Raw genomic sequence first — 21,222 nt, 5'->3', positions numbered from 1 at the left:
ACACCTCAGAGTGTATAAAGCTCTAAAGACACACCTCAGAGTATATAAAGCTCTAAAGACACACCTCAGAGTGTATAAAGCTCTAAAGACACACCTCAGAGTGTTATAAAGCTCTAAAGACACACCTCAGAGTTTTATAAAGCTCTAAAGACACACCTCAGAGTTTTATAAAGCTCTAAAGACACACCTCAGAGTGTATAAAGCTCCAACTCTTTGTATTTATGTATTTACTCTTATGTATTTATATGTTTCATTATTGTGCAATGTTTAAACACAAAATGTCTTATTTATAGGAAAACATGACATGATTAAAAGTTGTAGTACATTATGCGAGTTCAAGTTTCAAAACGACGTCTCCTGCAGCGTCTCGTCTTGTGGACGGATCAAACTCAGCGAGACATAAAAGTCACTTCTCTAAACAGTGATTTTATACCTTGGGTCATGATTTAATTTTAAGCTTATGTAAAAGTTCTATAATGAGATAAAATAATGTTACATGAAAAAACAACCCTTTTCTCACCACTTCATAAAGCTTAAGCCATAAAGACATAATTAGGCTATAAAATATTGAATCATGATGTGTGAATGAATAAATAATAGTTTTTATCTAAATTGTGTTGACAAAATGTGTTAAATCAGCATTTTTGTGACGACCTTTAATTTAGCTTTATCTTTAGTATTTGAGCATGAATATGTGAGCGCCGCTTGTCTCCCTCAAAAGGAAGTGGTTTGACTTCCTGTGCACCGACAAAAGAGAAGCAGTTATCAGTCCAGCATCACATCATTTATTATATCTTTACCACACGTTTGTAGATGAATCATGAATCAGACAAACACAGGCTTAAAACAATATCAAAATTTGGAGTGTCGATGATCAGACAAAGCAGACAAATGCAAACACGGAACGTTAGAAACCTTTAAACACAAAATACATTCCATCCATTTCTGAAGAAGTCCTGTTTGTGCTTAGCCTTCAAAACAAAAGAAAGAGCAGGTCATTGAGGCTCTTCTGGACCTTTGAAAGAGTAAGAAGCAGGATCACACTTCACCTTTGTAGCCGTTGGCCAGAGCAGCCATCCCTCCTGTGAACTTTGACCCTTGGTCTCCTGGACAGAAGAAACACAGCGGGTTAGCATTAGCGTTAGCATCACTGAGAACATCATCATTGAGACAATAACCCAAATCTAATTCTTGACGGTGCAGAACTGAAAAGCTTCTTCAGATTTCACCTTTTGATTTACGAAATGTGAGATTTTAGAAGCCGACGTGGATCATTATAGTGAATCTAATCTAACGCCTCCAACCACATTGTTCTGACTTCATGTCGATCGTCTTTGCCACAAACCACAGACAAATCCTGATGTTGGTCACATGGTTCAGACGATAAGAAAGCAAACCAAACCAAACGCTCCGTCTGTTTGTTTAAAGTCGAGAGCTCCTGTACTTCAGCGACAAACCACTTTCCTGTTCAAAGTCCAGAGCCTTTCACCTGGTATCTCCCCCCCTCCCCTTTCACCTGGTATCTCCCCCCTCCCCTTTCACCTGGTATCTCCCCTCCCCCCTCCCATTTCACCTGGTATCTCCCATCCCCCCTCCCCTTTCACCTGGTATCTCCCCTCCCCTTTCACCTGGTATCTCCCCTCCCCCCCTCCCCCTTTCACCTGGTATCTCCCCCCCTCCCCTTTCACCTGGTATCTCCCCCCTCCCCTTTCACCTGGTATCTCCCCTCCCCCCTCCCCTTTCACCTGGTATCTCCCCCCCTCCCCTTTCACCTGGTATCTCCCCCACCCCTCCCCTTTCACCTGGTATCTCCCCTCCCCCCTCACCTTTCACCTGGTATCTCCCCTCCCCCCTCCCCTTTCACCTGGTATCTCCCCTCCCCCCTCACCTTTCTCCTGGTATCTCCCCTCCCCCCTCACCTGGTATCTCCCCTCCCCCTCACCTTTCACCTGGTATATCCCCTCCCCCTCACCTTTCACCTGGTATCTCCCCTCCCCCCTCACCTTTCACCTGGTATATCCCATCCCCCCTCCCCTTTCACCTGGTATCTCCCCTCCCCCCTCACCTTTCACCTGGTATCTCCCATCCCCCCTCACCTTTCACCTGGTATCTCCCCTCCCCCCTCACCTGGTATCTCCCATCCCCCCTCCCCTTTCACCTGGTATCTCCCATCCCCCCTCCCCCCTCACCTGGTATCTCCCATCCCCCCTCCCCTTTCACCTGGTATCTCCCCTCCCCCCTCACCTGGTATCTCCCACCCCCCCTCCCCTTTCACCTTGTATCTCCCCTCCCCCCTCCCCTTTCACCTGGTATCTCCCATCCCCCCTCCCCTTTCACCTGGTATCTCCCCTCCACCCTCACCTGGTATCTCCCACCCCCCTCCCCTTTCACCTTGTATCTCCCCTCCCCCCTCCCCTTTCACCTGGTATCTCCCACCCCCCCTCCCCTTTCACCTTGTATCTCCCCTCCCCCCTCCCCTTTCACCTGGTATCTCCCATCCACCCTCCCCTTTCACCTGGTATCTCCCCTCCCCCCTCACCTTTCACCTAGTATCTCCCCTCCCCCCTCACCTTTCACTTGGTATCTCCCCCCCTCCCCTTTCACCTGGGATCTCCCCCCCTCCCCTTTCACCTGGTATCTCCCCTCCCCCCTCACCTTTCACCTGGTATCTCACCTCCCCCCTGCCCTTTCACCTGGTATCTCCCATCCCCCCTCACCTTTCACCTGGTATCTCACCTCCCCCCTGCCCTTTCACCTGGTATCTCCCCTCCCCCCTCGTCCTTCACCTGGTATCTCCCATAGCTAGGATGCGCTGGGTCTCAGCGTTGCCGGGACTTATTGTCACATTAAAAATCAAACCAACCCGGGGCCCTATGTAAAAAGAGCCCCCCCTAGTGCTATTTCTGTAGTCACATCATCACACAGATGGAAAAACAAAATGCGAGTCAGGCCCAATCTGAGAAATGTGTTTCATATTCCCTGTGAAAAGATAAAGCCCAGTCTCACTGAAACTAGTCTGAAACTTGCTGTGCTAAATGTCAGATCCTTATGTAACAAATCTCTCTTAATTAATAATTTTATTTCTTCTTATAATCTTGATTTTATGTTTTTAACTGAAACATGGCTTGACAAAAACACAGGAAATGTAGTTCTGATAGAATCTGCTCCACCCAACTTTAAGTTTGAATCTGAAACACGAGAAAACAAAAAAGGGGGTGGAGTCTGTGCTGTCTTTAGAGATGAAATAATTACCCGCAGGTTGTCTTTTGGGGTGTTTTCATCATTTGAGTATGTATCCTTTAAAATGGAGCTAAAACAGTCTCATTCTCTTCATTGTTTTACACAAGCCTCTCCAGCACTGCCAACGTTTTATTGATAATTTTACTGAGATGTTTCAGTCGCACAGACTTTGATGGTTTGGTCATTACAGGTGATTTCAATGTTCATGTGGATCATGTTTGTGACAGAAACGCTAAAAAGCTTGACAGCATGTCCTTGAAACCTTCAGTCTTACTCAGCTTGTGAGAGGCCCCACCCACAGCAGAGAGTCCCCATCCATAGCAGAGAGGCCCCGCCCACATCAGAGTGGCCCCACCCACAGCAGAGTGGCCTCAACAACAGCTCAGCTGCCGTTAGAACTCATTTCAACATCAAGTGTAATGAGTTTACATTATTCTTTAATGACAAAGTTCAGGGCATTAAAAATGATATAAATCCCACAATGCAAGAAATGACCCTAAAACCACCAAGACACTTAGAGCTGACTCACTTTGCACCTGTAACTGACAAAACTGTCCATGAGAGTTCATCTACAGCTGCTCCATGTGTGAGCCTCCAGATTTCTAAAGTCTGTGCTGAACAGTTTGTTAGCACCACTCACATAGTTAAAGCTTCAATCTTGAACATTCCCAATGTCTTAATTCTGTTAGATCTGAGTGCTGTTTTTGACACTGTCCATCATGGGACCCTCTTACAGAGGTCTAGGTGGGCATCACTGGCCCCGTCCTAAACTGATTAAGTACTTCTTTCAATCACCTCCACAGTCTCACTCTAAAACCTACAAATCAAGTTAGAAATCTGGGGGTAATAATGGACTCAGACTTGAACTTTAGCAGCCAAATTGACCGGCCTCCTGCTGGTGCCAGAGTCAGGACTAAACATGAACCAGCCTCCTGCTGGTGCCAGAGTCAGGACTAAACATGGACCAGCCTCCTGCTGGTGCCAGAGTCAGGACTAAACATGGACCGGCCTCCTGCTGGTGCCAGAGTCAGGACTAAACATGGACCGGCCTCCTGCTGGTGCCAGAGTCGGGACTAAACATGGACCGGCCTCTCGCTGGTGCCAGAGTCATGACTAAACATGGACCGGCCTCTTGCTGGTGCCAGAGTCAGGACTAAACATGGACCGACCTCCTGCTGGTGCCAGAGTCAGGACCGGCCTCCTGCTGGTGCCAGAGTCAGGACTAAACATGGACCGGCCTCCTGCTGGTGCCAGAGTCAGGACTAAACATGGACCGGCCTCCTGCTGGTGCCAGAGTCAGGACTAAACATGGACCGGCCTCCTGCTGGTGCTAGAGCCAGGACTAAACATGGATCGGCCTTCTGCTGGTGCCAGAGTCAGGACTAGGCCTCCTGCTGGTGCCAGAATCAGGACTAAACATGGACCGGCCTCCTGCTGGTGCCAGAGTCAGGACTAAACATGGACCGGCCTCCTGCTGGTGCCAGAGTCAGGACTAAACATGGAGCGGCCTCCTGCTGGTGCCAGAGTCAGGACTAAACATGGACCGGCCTACTGCTGGTGCCAGAGTCAGGACTAAACATGGACCGGCCTCCTGCTGGTGCCAGAGTCAGGACTAAACATGGACCGGCCTCCTGCTGGTGCCAGAGTCAGGACTAAACATGGACCGGCCTCCTGCTGGTGCCAGAGTCAGGACTAAACATGGACCGGCCTCCTGCTGGTGCCAGAGTCAGGACTAAACATGGACCGGCCTCCTGCTGGTGCCAGAGTCAGGACTAAACATGGACCGGCCTCCTGCTGGTGCCAGAGTCAGGACTAAACATGGACCGGCCTCCTGCTGGTGCCAGAGTCAGGACTAAACATGGAGCGGCCTCCTGCTGGTGCCAGAGTCAGGACTAAACATGGACCGGCCTCCTGCTGGTGCCAGAGTCAGGACTAAACATGGACCGGCCTCCTGCTGGTGCCAGAGTCAGGACTAAACATGGACCGGCCTCCTGCTGGTGCCAGAGTCAGGACTAAACATGGACCGGCCTCCTGCTGGTGCCAGAGTCAGGACTAAACATGGACCGGCCTCCTGCTGGTGCCAGAGTCAGTTTTACGTCACGTTTGAACTTATCGTCTGATGAAATGAAAAATACCGACCGTAGCTTTTGGCAGATTTGGCTTGGGCCTCGAGGGCGGGGCTGTAGGCGTAGCCGCCCTCACCTGCACACACAAGGAGACCAGACTTTATTATTTATGTTGCTATGACGACACTATAACTCCTCTTCCTTTAGTATCAAACTACTCGAGTACTTTAATATACGTTTAACTGTTTGACACTTGATTGTTTCAAACACGAATATTATGAATTCATATCTCATAAAACTCTGAACACAAACTGCCACATACAGTTTCTTTGAGTATCGTGTAGTAAAGTGTGTAGTATAACTGCAGTGTTAAGTACAACAGTTTATCAGAGTTTTAAGTACTTCAGTTTATCAGAGTGTTAAGTACAGCAGTTTATCAGTGTTAAGTACTTCAGTTTATCAGTGTTAAGTACAACAGTTTATCAGAGTGTTAAGTACAGCAGTTTATCAGTGTTAAGTACTTCAGTTTATCAGTGTTAAGTACAACAGTTTATCAGAGTGTTAAGTACAGCAGTTTATCAGTGTTAAGTACAACAGTTTATCAGAGTGTTAAGTATAACAGTTTATAAGAGTGTTAAGTACAACAGTTCATCAGAGTGTTAAGTACAACAGTTTGTAAGAGTGTTACGTACAACAGTTTATCAGAGTGTTAAGTATAAGTACGCGTCACGTTCAAAAGCGCCTGGATGACAGTGAGGTGTAATTACCCTCCAGTCCTGCAGGGAGCACTCCTGCTCCTCCGTACGGAAGCTGAGCGGCTCCTGACATTTCAAACACAACTTTATCACTGAAGTGTCAATGTTTTATTGTCAGGACTGAATAAACGACTAATAATCATTTCTCATAATATTCTGCATCAGACAGAACTCAGCTGTTTGTGTAATAAAGACATAAGACACTTAACAGCCAGAGCCACCGCCCTACACCCTATACCCTATACCCTACACCCTATACACACTATCCACCCTATACACCCTATACCCTACACCCTATACACACAATCCACCCTATATACCCTATACCCTACACCCTATACACACTATCCACCCTATACACCCTATACACCCTATACCCTACACCCTATACACACTATCCACCCTATATACCCTATACCCTACACCCTATACACACTATACACCCTATACCCTACACCCTATACACACTATACACCCTATACCCTACACCCTATACACACTATCCACCCTATACCCTACACCCTATACACACAATCCACCCTATATACCCTATACCCTACACCCTATACACACCATCCACCCTATACACCCTATACCCTACACCCTATACACACTATACACCCTATACCCTATACCCAGCACCCTACACACACTATCCACCCTATACACCCTATACTCTACACCCTATACACACTATACACCCTATACCCTACACCCTATGAACTATACACCCTATACCCTACACCCTATACACACTATATACCGTATACTCTACACCCTATACACACTATACACCATACACACCCTATACCCTATACACACTATACACCCTATACACCCTATACACCCTATACCCTACACCCTATAGACACTATACACCCTATACACCCTATACCCTACACCCTATAGACACTTTACACCCTACACCCTATACACACTATACACCCTATACACCCTATACACCCTATACCCTACACCCTATAGACACTATACACCCTATACACCCTATACCCTACACCCTATACACACTATACACCCTATACACCCTATACACCCTATACACCCTATACCCTACACCCTATAGACACTATACACCCTATACACCCTATACCCTACACCCTATAGACACTTTACACCCTACACCCTATACACACTATACACCCTATACACACTATCGACATTGTTGATTCATTTCTCCCTGTGGCCCTCAGAGGCGACTGTTGTTATGATTTTGGGCCTTACAAAAATAAATTGATTTGATTTGATTTATACACCCTATACCCTATACTCTAAACCCTATACACACTATACACCCTACACCCTACACCCTATACACACTATACACCCTATTCACCCTATACCCTATACACTACACCCTACACCCATTACACACTATACACCCTACACCCTATACACACTATACACCCTATTCACCCTATACCCTACACCCTATACACACTATACACCCTACACCCTATACCCTACACCCTACACACTATACACACTATACACCCTATACCCTAAACACACTATACACCCTATATCTTACACACTATACACCCTACACCCTATACACACTATATACCCTATGCACATTATACACCCTATACCCTATACCCTATACCCTACACTCTACACCCTATACACACTATACACCCTATACACACTATACACCCTATACCCTACACCCTATACACACTATACACCCTAAACCCTATACACACCTATACCCTACACACTATACACCCTATACACACTATACCCTACACCCAATACACACTACACTATCCACCCTATACCCTATACACGCACTATACACCCTATACCCTACACCCTATACACACAATCCACCCTATATACCCTACACCCTATACACACCATCCACCCTATACACCCTATACCCTACACCCTATACACACTATACACCCTATACCCTATACCCTGCACCCTACACACACTATCCACCCGATACACCCTATACTCTACACCCTATACACACTATACACCTGATACCCTACACCCTATACACTATACACCCTATACCCTACACCCTATACACACAATATACCGTATACTCTACACCCTATGCACACTATACACCATATACACCCTATACCCTATACACACTATGCACCCTATACCCTACACCCTATACACCCTATACCCTACACCCTATACACACTATACACCCTATACACCCTATACACCCTATACCCTACACCCTATATACACTATACACCCTATACACCCTATACCATACACCCTATAGACACTATACACCCTACACCCTATACACACTATACACCCTATACACACTATCGACATTGTTGATTCATTTCTCCCTGTGGCCCTCAGAGGCGACTGTTGTTATGATTTTGGGCCTTACAAAAATAAATTTATTTGATTTGATTTATACACCCTATACCCTATACTCTAAACCCTATACACACTATACACCCTACACCCTAAACCCTACACCCTACACCCTACACCCTATACACACTATACACCCTACACCCTATACCCTATACCCTACACCCTACACCCATTACAAACTATACACACTATACACACTATACACCCTATACCCTATACACTACACCCTACACCCATTACACACTATACACCCTACACCCTATACACACTATACACCCTATTCACCCTATACCCTACACCCTATACACACTATACACCCTACACCCTATACCCTACACCCTACACTTTAAGGTTGCTTCCTGCTTCCGAAGAGTGCACACGCTTTTTTGCTCGCTCCGCTTGCTATCGCTGCTTTCCTTATTTATTTTGCTTTTTAATCAGTTTTTGTCTTCCAAACATTTTTGCTTTAGACTTTTTCAAGTAAACCAAGGATTTTAAGAACATTTTTCCAGTTTTAACGACATATCTGACGCCAGCGAAATGTCCGGGAGAAGAAGTGAGAAAGACTGTGAACGCTGTCGGAAATATCAACAAGAAATTAATGAGCTGAAAACACGGATATTTGTTTTGGAATCTGAAAAAGTTCTTCACGATACCATTCCTGTGTCAACCGACGGTAAGAAGAGCACACTTTTTACAAGAAAAACTGCTACTTTCAACCTAAACCGCAGTGACTCTGTGTCGTTTCCAAAACTGTCTAAAAACCAGAAAGACCAGGCTGTTTCTTGGAACAAACTTGGAGCAAAGCCTAAACGATACAAAGATAACGTGAAGTCACCTAAAATACAGCTCACCAACAGATTTTTACCACTTTCAGAGATGGAATTAAATGAAAAAAGGAACGATGACGTGGCCAAAATACAGCGAGGAGGAACTGTGCCAAAAGCCAAGGTCACACGGATTGTTTTGATAGGAGACGGGGCGATAAGTCACGTGACGCATGAAAAGATAAACACACATTCTTTTCCAAGCGCCACTGTTTCTGAGATAACGTCACTCCTTCCAAATATTATGGCTAAGCATGGAGGAGCTAAACAGCTGATTGTGCACTTGGGTGCAGTGGACATGCGGCGGGAACAGACTGAAGTTTTGAAAAAAGACTTCTTGAAGTTATTCGACGTGCTTGATAAAATGAAAATCAAAACATTCATAAGTGGACCTCTTCCAAACATCGACAGGAGGATAAACAAGTTTAGCCGGCTTCTTCAGCTGAACACATGGCTGTCCAAAGAGTGCTCCCCGAGAGGACTACACTACATTGAGAACTTCTATCTATTCTGGAAACGAGAGGACCTGTTTAAGAGAAATGGCCCCCACCTATGCAGAGGTGGAGTGAGGGTGCTGACAGAGAACCTGCTCCACGCTCTGAGGCATTGGACTGGGCCTGGACAGGGTCCTGAGCAGATAGTTAGAGAAGAGAGGAATGAGAGAATTCCTGCTCCCTCAGCCAGAGACCGAGCCAATGTTTCAACATCAAAAGCACCACAACCTCAGCCTCCACCAAAGGATTCATCAGCAGCTGCTCCACCACCACCAGCAAAGGATTCAGCTCCAGCTGCTCCACATTCACCTCCACCGCCTCCAGCAAAGGAACAATCTTCAAAGGCCTTGGACCCATCTGTGACAAGCCCAACAACATCCCTGTCATCGCCCCTGCCTTCACACCAGCCCTGGGTTCCCCCTGCAACATCTACTCCCACTAAAGATTCATCATTCTCCTTCTCATCTCCACTCTCACCCATGGGCCTTCCCAGCCATTTTGAAAGTCTGATCAAATCAGGCATTAAGATGGCTCCACTCACGCCCAATATAGCAAGGGCTATGCCGACTACACCAACAAAAGCCCCACCACCCATCCCCCCTCGCCTCTCACCTGGTCCCAAACTTTCCTTGGCTACAAAAGCCCCACCACCCATCCAACCTCGCCTTTTACCTGGTATCTCCCATAGCTAGGATGCACTGGGTCTCAGCGTTGCCGGGACTTAAATCAAACCAACCCGGGGCCCTATGTAAAAAGAGCCCCCCCTAGTGCTATTTCTGTAGTCACATCATCACACAGATGGAAAAACAAAATGCGAGTCAGGCCCAATCTGAGAAATGTGATTCATATTCCCTGTGAAAAGATAAAGCCCAGTCCCACTGAAACTAGTCTGAAACTTGCTGTGCTAAATGTCAGATCCTTATGTAACAAATCTCTCTTAATTAATAATTTTATTTCTTCTTATGATCTTGATTTTATGTTTTTAACTGAAACATGGCCTGACAAAAACACAGGAAATGTAGTTCTGATAGAATCTGCTCCACCCAACTTTAAGTTTGAATCTGAAACACGAGAAAACAAAAAAGGGGGTGGAGTCTGTGCTGTCTTTAGAGATGAAATAATTACCCGCAGGTTGTCTTTTGGGGTGTTTTCATCATTTGAGTATGTATCCTTTAAAATGGAGCTAAAACGGTCTCCATCCATTCTCTTCATTGTTTTATACAAGCCTCCCCAGCACTGCCAAAGTTTTATTGATGATTTTACTGAGATGCTTTCAGTCATATGCACAGACTTTGATGGTTTGGTCATTACAGGTGATTTCAACGTGCATGTTGATAATGTTTGTGACAGAAACGCTAAAGAGCTTGATGCTGTCCTTGAAACCTTCAGTCTTACTCAGCATGTGAGAGGCCCCACCCACAGCAAAGGACACACTCTAGATCTCATAATTACAAAGGGGGTAAATATTTCAAATGTTAATGTGATCGATGTTGCTCTGTCTGATCATTTCTGTGTCTTCTTTGACCTGTCTGTTTCTCCCCAACCTCCGGTTGGTCCTGCAGTTGTTCAGAGGAGACACATAAGTGATGGCACAGGTGCACTGTTTATGGAAATGATAAACTTTGAAAATGTCTCATGTTCTAATGTAAATGATTTGTTGAACTCTGTTACATCTAGTGTTTTGAATGTTCTGGACACCATCGCCCCTATAAAGGCTAAAATGGTTAAAAATAAGCGGATGCGCCGTGGAGAAATGATGATTCGGTCAGGGCACAGAAAAGGGAGTGCCGCAGGGCCGAACGGAAATGGCGCAAGTCAAAGCTCCAGGTTCAAAAAGAGATTTACAAAGAAAAGCTGAACATGTACAACCTAATCTTATGTAGAACTAGGGAAAGATATTTTTCTGAAATAATTGGAAGCTGCAGTAACAACTCGCGTGTCCTGTTTGCCACAGTAAACAGATTAACAAACCCTCCAGCTCAGCTGCCGTTAGAACTCATTTCCACATCCAAGTGTAATGAGTTTGCATTATTCTTTAATGACAAAGTTCAGGGCATTAAAAATGCTATAAATCCCACAATGCAAAAAATTACCCTAAAACCACCAAGACACTTAGAGCTAACTCACTTTGCACCAGTAACTGACAAAACTGTCCATGAGATCATCACCAGTCTGAGTTCTACATGCTGCCTTGATGTGTTACCCACCAGATTTCTAAAGTCTGTGCTGAGCAGTTTGTTAGCACCATTCACTCACATAGTTAACATGTCGCTTCAATCTGGAACATTCCCAATGTCTTTGAAAACTGTGGTCATAAAGCCTCTCCTAAAGAAGAGCAGTCTTGATGCCACAGTACTGAGTCATTACCGGCCCATCTCTAATCTGCCATTTTTGGGCAAAGTCCTTGAAAAGGTTGTTTACCAACAGCTCACAGATTTCCTCTTAATAAACAACTCATTTGATGTTTTTCAGTCAGGTTTTAGACCTCATCACAGCACTGAGACTGCTCTTGTCAAGGTGACAAATGACATCCGCCTGAACACTGACACGGGCAAAGCCTCAGTCTTAATTCTGTTAGATCTGAGTGCTGCTTTTGACACTGTCGATCATGGGATCCTCTTACAGAGACTAGAGGACTGGGTGGGCATCACTGGCACTGCCCTAAACTGGTTAAGGTCCTATCTGGAAGACAGGAAGTACTTTGTTGAAATTGGTAGCTGTGTCTCAGACCACATGACCCTGACCTGTGGAGTGCGCCAAGGGTCAGTCCTGGGTCCCCTTCTGTTCAACCTCTACATGCTGCCGTTAGGTCAGTTGATACGCAGTGAAAATGTGTCCTATCACAATTATGCAGACGACACTCAGATCTATGTTTCACTATCGGCAGGTGACTATGGACCAGTAGATTCACTCTGTCACTGCATCCAACAGATCAGTGTGTGGATGCAAAACAACTTTCTCCAGCTGAACTCAGACAAGACTGAAATAATCGTTTTTGGCCCACAGAAACAAAGAGAAAGTGTTAGCGGTCACCTCCAGAGTCTCGCTCTAAAACCTACAAACCAAATTAGAAATCTGGGGGTAATAATGGACTCAGACTTGAACTTTAATAGCCACGTCAAATCAATAACATCATCAGCTTTTTACCATCTAAAAAACATTGCCAAAATCAAAAATATAGTGCCAAAACCAGATTTAGAGAGACTTATCCATGCGTTTGTCTCCAGTAGATTAGACTGTAACGGCCTGCTCACTGGCCTCTCCAAACGAGTTGTAAAACAGCTGCAGTACATCCAGAACGCTGCTGCTCGGGTCCTGACTAGAACCAGGAAGTATGATCACATTAGTCCTGTTCTCAGGTCTCTGCACTGGCTCCCTGTGGCTCAGAGAATAGACTTTAAAGCAGCTCTGCTTGTGTACAAGTCTCTCCATGGCCTAGCACCAAAGTACATCTTGGATATGTTAGTGCCATATGAACCATCTCGGACTCTGAGGACCTCAGGGACCGGCCTCCTGCTGGTGCCCAGAGTCAGGACAAAACATGGGGAATCTGAGTTTCAGTTTTATGCAGCTAAAATCTGGAACAGTCTTCCTGAAGATGTGAGACAGGCTTCTACTCTGACAATGTTCAAATCTAAGCTAAAAACAGTTTTGTTTAGCTGCGCATATGACTGAAAGGATTTTTTCTTTGCACTCTTCTCTTTTGTTTGTGATTTTATTAGTTTAGAAAATCAGTTGGATTGATAATTTTTAATTTAGTTAATTTTATTGTATTTCTGTTTCTGTAATTTCTTTGTGATTTGAATGCATTTTTCCTGCTGTGAAGCACTTTGAATTGCCTTGTGTATGAAATGTGCTCTACAAATAAACTTGCCTTGCCTTACACACTATACACACTATACACCCTATACCCTACACCCTAAACACCCTATATCTTACACACTATACACCCTACACCCTATACACGCTATACACCCTATACACATTATACACCCTATACCCTATACCCTACACCCTACACCCTATACACACTATACACCCTATACCCTATACACACTATACACCCTATACCCTACACCCTATACACACTATACACCCTAAACCCTATACACACCTATACCCTACACACTATACACCCTATACACACTATACCCTACACCCAATACACACTACACTATCCACCCTATACCCTATACACGCACTATACACCCTGTACCCTACACCCTATACACACTATACACCTTACACCCTATACACCCCAAACACCCTATACCCTGCACCCTATACACACTAAACACACTTTACACCCTATACCCTATACACACTATACACCCTATACCCTACACCCTATACCCTATACTCTACACCCTATACACAATATACACCCTAAACACTACACCTTATACACCCTAAAACCCTATACCCTACACTCTATACACACTATACACCATATACCCTACACCCTACATCCATTACACACTATACACCCTATACACACTATACATCCTATAAACCCTATACCCCACACCCTATACACACTATACACCCTACACCCTATACCCTACACCCTACACCCTACACCCTATACACTATACACCCTATACCCTACACCCTATACACACTATACACCCTATACCCTACACCCTATATACACTATACACCCTATACACACTATACACATTATACACCCTATACCCTATACCCTACACCCTACACCCTATACCCTATACCCTATACACACTATACCCTATACACACTATACACCCTATACCCTACACCCTATACACACTATACACCCTATACCCTACACACTATACACCCTACACCCCATACACACTATACACACTATACACATTATACACCCTATACCCTATACCCTACACCCTACACCCTATACACACTATACGCCCCATACCCTAGACCCTATACACACTATACACCCTATACCCTACACACTATACACACTTTACACCCTATACCCTACACCCTATACACAATATCCACCCTATACTCTATACACACCTATACCCTACACACTATCCATCCTATACATACTATACCCTACACCTAATACACACTACACTATCCACCCTATACCCTATACACACACTATACACCCTGTACCCTACACCCTATACACACTATACACCCTACACCCTATACACCCATACACCCTATACCCTGCACCCTATAGACACTATAAACCCTATACCCTATACACACTATACACCATATACCCTACACCCTATACTCTACACCCTATACACACTATACACCCTAAACCCTACACCCTATACACACTATACACCATATACCCTAAACACTATACATCCTATACACCCTATACCCTACACCGTATACACACTATACACCCTATACCGTACACCCTATACACACTAAACACCCTATACCCTACACACTATACACCCTATACCCTATACACACCTATACCCTACACACTATCCGCCCTATACACACTATACCCTACACCCAATACACACTACACTATCCACCCTATGCCCTATTAACACACTATACACCCTGTACCCTACACCCTATACACACACTATACACCCTATACACCCCATACACCCTATACCCTATACATCCTATACACCCTAAACCCTACACCCTTTACACACTATACACCCTATACCCTACACCCTATACACCCTACACAAACTATACACACTATACACACTATACACCCTACACCACCCTATACCCTAGACCTACACCCTACACCCTACACACTATACACCCTGTACCCTATACCTTATACACACTATACACCCTATACCCTACACCCTATACACACTATACACCCTATACCCTACACCCTATACACACTATACACCCTATACCCTACACCTTATACACACTATACACCCTATACCCTACACCCTATACACACTATACACCCTATACACCCTATACCCCACACCCTATCCACACTATACACCCTATACACCCTATAGACACTATACACCCTATACACCCTATACCCTATACCCTACACACTATACACACTATACACCCTATACAAACTAAACACACTATACACCCTATACCCTATACCCTTCACCCTTCACCCTACACCCTATACACACTATACACATTATACACCCTATACCCTACATCCTACACCCTATACACACAATACGCCCCATACCCTAGACCCTATACACACTATACACCCTATACCCTACGCCCTATGCACTCTATACCCTATACACACTATCCACCCTATACCCTATACACACCTATACCCTACACACTATCCACCCTATACACACTATACCCTACACCCAATACACACTACACTATCCACCCTATACCCTATACACACACTATACACCCTGTACCCTACACCCTATACACACTATACACGCTACACCCTATACACCCCATACCCTGCTCCCTATAAACACTACACTGTCCACCCTATACCCTATACACACACTATACACCCTGTACCCTACACCCTATACACACTATACACCCTACACCCTACACACCCTATACGCTGCACCCTATGAACACACCCTATACACAATATACACCCTATACCCTAAACCCTACACCCTATACACACTATACACCCTACACCCTATACCCTACACCCTACACCCTATACACATTATACACCCTATACACACTATACACCCTACACCCTATAAACCCTATACACACTATACACCCTACACCACCCTATACCCTATAACCTACACCCTATACACACTATACACCCTATACCCTATACACACTATACACCCTATACCCTAAACCCTACACCCTACACCCTACACCCTATACACACTATACACCCTATACCCTACACCCTATACACACTATACACCCTATACCCTATACCCTACACCCTATACACACTATACACTCTATAAACCCTATAAACCCTATACCCTGCACCCTTCAAACCCTATACACCCTATACCCTACACCATATACACACTATACACCCTACACCCTACACCCTATACACACTATACAACCTATACCCTACACCCTATACACACTATACACCCTATACCCTATATCCTATACACACTATACACCCTACACCCTATACACACTATAAACCCTATACCCTATACATCCTATACACCCTATACCCTATACCCTACACACTATACACACTATACACCCTATACCCTACACCCTATACACACTTTACACCCTACACCCTATATATACTATACACACTATAAATCCTACACCACCCTATACCCTATAACCTACACCCTATACACACTATACACCCTATACCCTACACCCTATACACCCTATACCCTACACCCTATACACACTATACACCCTATACCCTATACCCTAAACCCTTTACACACTTTACACCCTATAAACCCTATAAACCCTATACCCTGCACCCTATACACCCTATACACCCTATACCCTACACCTTATACCCTATACCCTATACACACTATACACCCTATACCCTAGATCCTATACACACTATACACCCTATACCCTAGATCCTATACACACTATACACCCTAAACACTCTACACACTATAAACACTATACACCCTATAACCTATACACAATATAGACCCTATACCCTAAACCCTACACCCTATACACACTATACACCCTACACCCTACACCCTATACCCTACACCCTACACCCTATACACATTATACACCCTATACCCTACACCCTATACACACTATACACCCTACACCCTATACACACTATACATACTATACACCCTACACCACCCTATACCCTATAACCTACACCCTATACACACTATACACCCTATACCCTATACACACCCTATACCCTACACCCTACACCCTACACCTTACACCCTATACACACTATACACCCTATACACCCTACACCCTATACACACTATACACCCTACACCCTATACACACTACACACACTACACACCCTACACCCTACACCCTACACCCTATACACCATATACCCAACACCCAATGCACACTATACACCCTATACCCTACACCCTACACCCTATACCCTACACTCTATACACACTATACACCCTACACCCTATACACACTACACTACACACCCTACACCCTACACCCTATACCCTACACCCTATACACCATATACCGAACACCCAATACACACTATACACCCTATACTCTACACCCTATACACCCTATACACCCTATACACCCTATACACCCTACACTCTATACACCCTATACCCTACACCCTATACACCCTATACACCCTATACACCCTATACACACTATACCCTACACCCTATACACACTATACACACTATACACCATATACACACTATAGTAACATAAGACACATCCTTTCACCCGGATACCCTGCCACTGGGTTGATACCCTGGGATAATAGAATACCATTATTACTCTTTTAAAGCTTTTTTTTTTCTTGTTTGTGTGAAAAAAGTGGGAAAATACTTGTGTTTTTCTCATTTGAAATAAACCGTACATTTCATGCTCAAGCACTTATCCTCACATCATCTTAGTATTTGTGGCCAATAGAGATTAAGATGGACTCACCGTATTTTCCATTGAGCGACTCCAGTCCGCCGAGGGCCCCTGCCCCGAGGGCCCCTGGGAACAAACACAACCATCAGTGTTTGTGTCCACGTGAGCATTTCTATGTTTATGTGTTTGATCTCGCACCATATGCAGCTCCGGGCAGTTGTCCGGGAAACGCTCCTGTGTTCAAAGCTGAAGAACAATCACAATGTCACCATGAAGCTGTGCCAGCAGCACCATGAAGCTGTGCCAGCAGCACCATGAAGCTGTGCCAGCAGCACCATGAAGCTGTGCCAGCAGCACCATGAAGCTGTGCCAGCAGCACCAAGAAGCTGTGCCAGCAGCACCAAGAAGCTGTGCCAGCAGCACCAAGAAGCTGTGCCAGCAGCACCATGAAGCAGCACCATGAAGCTGTCCCAGCAGCACCATGAAGCTGTGCCAGCAGCACCATGAAGCTGTGCCAGCAGCACCAAGAAGCTGTGCCAGCAGCACCATGAAGCAGCACCATGAAGCTGTCCCAGCAGCACCATGAAGCTGTGCCAGCAGCACCATGAAGCTGTGCCAGCAGCACCAAGAAGCTGTGCCAGCAGCACCAAGAAGCTGTGCCAGCAGCACCATGAAGCAGCACCATGAAGCTGTGCCAGCAGCACCATGAAGCTGTGCCAGCAGCACCATGAAGCTGTGCCAGCAGCACCAAGAAGCTGTGCCAGCAGCACCATGAAGCAGCACCATGAAGCTGTCCCAGCAGCACCATGAAGCTGTGCCAGCAGCACCATGAAGCTGTGCCAGCAGCACCATGAAGCTGTGCCAGCAGCACCATGAAGCAGCACCATGAAGCTGTACCAGCAGCACCATGAAGCTGTGCCAGCAGCACCATGAAGCAGCACCATGAAGCTGTACCAGCAGCACCATGAAGCTGTACCAGCAGCACCATGAAGCTGTGCCAGCAGCACCATGAAGCAGCACCATGAAGCTGTGCCAGCAGCACCATGAAGCTGTGCCAGCAGCACAAACGGGAAATACAAATGTCTCGCCTCATAATTGTATTTGTGGTACAGTTTATGTCATATATCTGTAGATTACATGACAAACTATTTCTGTGATTATTTGTTGTCATGATTTTGCCTTCATTAAAACTGTAAAGTGTCTTTCATAATCTCCTGGTAAATAAATAATGTATAGATTTATTTACTGATATTTGATGGTTTTGTCTTTTTTATGATGAGTAGTCTTATTTATTCCTTGTTTACATATTACTATTCCCAGGACACGCTGGAGGGACCGTGTCTGTGTGGCCTGGGACGCCCCCTCCTGGAGGAGCAGGGGCCCCTCTGGAGGAGCTGGGGCCCCTCACGTGTGTCTGCGGCTTCATTCCACATAAACACATCCTTCATCATCGTTTTCAGGGTTTATACTTTGACTCTTTTGTTACTTTTACTTTTGCCTGTTTTGTCTGGAAAACACCACTTAAACCAGCTCAACTCGTTCACGTTCCACTCTGTGAAACGTTTACATTTATTTAGGTAAAAGTTCATGTCGATGGCACTTACCGGCTCCGTACGCGTCACCGAAGCCGTTTGTATAACCTAAAAAGGACAAAATCATTATAAAGTGTGATGCTTTTGGACACGTGACAGTGAAGCAGACGATCTGCTTCATTCTGAGGACGCTCCACGCCATGACCTTCAGGCTTTGACCTTCAGGCTTTGACCTTTACGCTTTGACCTTTAGGCTTTGACCTTCAGGCTTTGACCTTTAGGCTTTGACCTTTAGGCTTTGACCTTCAGGCTTTGACCTTTAGGCTTTGACCTTTAGGCTTTGACCTTAGCATACGTACACGGCGTCATGTAGCTGAAGGTCTTTGCGTTAGCATACGTACACCGCATCATGTAGCTGAAGGTGTTAGTGTTAGCATACGTACACGGCGTCATGTCCGCGTCATGTAGCTGAAGGTGTTTGCGTTAGCATACGTACACCGCGTCATGTAGCTGAAGGTGTTTGCGTTAGCATACGTACACTGCGTCATGTAGCTGAAGGTGTTTGCGTTAGCATACGTACACCGCGTCATGTAGCTGAAGGTGTATGCGTTAGCATACGTACACCGCGTCATGTAGCTGAAGGTGTTAGTGTTAGCATACGTACACCGCGTCATGTAGCTGAAGGTGTTAGTGTTAGCATACGTACACCGCGTCATGTAGCTGAAGGTGTTAGTGTTAGCATACGTACACCGCGTCATGTAGCTGAAGGTGTTTGCGTTAGCATACATACACTGCGTCATGTAGCTGAAGGTGTTTGCGTTAGCATACGTACACCGCGTCATGTAGCTAAAGGTGTTAGCGTTAGCATAGGTACACCTATTCACCATGTTTTCTCATCTGTTATTATTTTAAACTGCATTTAAAGTCTGTTCTTGGTCTTGGATTTTATTAAATACATTTCCCCAAAATACGACTTATACTTATACTTATACTCCAGTGCGACTTATAGTCCTGAAAATGCGGTAAGTTAAACACATGGGCTTAATCAGAGTAAATGGGCCTTTTATGACTTTAGCAGCGCCGCCGTTTATCGAGCACTAACTGTGACTAAAACATGACGCTTTATCTTCAGATACTTTCTTTTACAGCCATATTATGTTTCATTCAGCTTCAACCTCAAAAACCCCTGGATCATCGCAGTGGCGTAAATACCTGGGGCGTGTCCACGGACGTCTCCACCTGAGCAAGAGGAGAGCAAGCAACAAACAAGCAACAAACAAGCAACACGTTCAGCATTTTCACACAGAAAAGAAGATGTTTAGTGTTTGTTATAGTTCTGACCGTATCCATTGGCCCCCAGGGCCCCGAGGTATCCGGTCATCCCATCCCCATAACCAGCTGCAAAGAAACCAGAACAGCATAAACGAGTAACACCAAGCACACTCATG

The 21,222-nt window shown here is 45.2% G+C and overlaps 1 protein-coding gene across 4 annotated transcripts in view; it reads right to left on the bottom strand.

The window, feature by feature from the left end:
- Window positions 1–774: 774 nt before the first annotated feature.
- Window positions 775–21,222, bottom strand: part of LOC140357760 (uncharacterized) — a 48,288-nt gene continuing 27,840 nt past the window's right edge. For 2 of the 4 annotated variants that reach the window (XM_072442277.1, XM_072442273.1), the window contains 9 exons: window positions 21,116–21,172; window positions 20,987–21,013; window positions 19,847–19,882; window positions 18,441–18,488; window positions 18,315–18,368; window positions 6,074–6,127; window positions 5,380–5,442; window positions 1,050–1,106; window positions 775–971 (listed from right to left, as the gene is read on the bottom strand). In XM_072442277.1, coding sequence (XP_072298378.1) covers window positions 967–971; window positions 1,050–1,106; window positions 5,380–5,442; window positions 6,074–6,127; window positions 18,315–18,368; window positions 18,441–18,488; window positions 19,847–19,882; window positions 20,987–21,013; window positions 21,116–21,172 — 401 coding nt within the window. In that variant the 3' untranslated portion in view covers window positions 775–966. The remainder of the gene's footprint in view (window positions 972–1,049; window positions 1,107–5,379; window positions 5,443–6,073; window positions 6,128–18,314; window positions 18,369–18,440; window positions 18,489–19,846; window positions 19,883–20,986; window positions 21,014–21,115; window positions 21,173–21,222) is intronic. The other 2 variants (XM_072442274.1, XM_072442275.1) reach the window with 2 other exon arrangements.

The sequence above is a fragment of the Eucyclogobius newberryi genome, unplaced genomic scaffold, assembly GCF_026437365.1.
Source record: "Eucyclogobius newberryi isolate DKJ021-1_F unplaced genomic scaffold, fEucNew1.0.hap1 SCAF_13, whole genome shotgun sequence".
Classification (NCBI taxonomy): domain Eukaryota; kingdom Metazoa; phylum Chordata; class Actinopteri; order Gobiiformes; family Gobiidae; genus Eucyclogobius; species Eucyclogobius newberryi.
The sequence above is the reverse complement of the archived record's forward strand: the minus strand, read 5'-3'. Positions and strand labels throughout refer to the sequence as shown.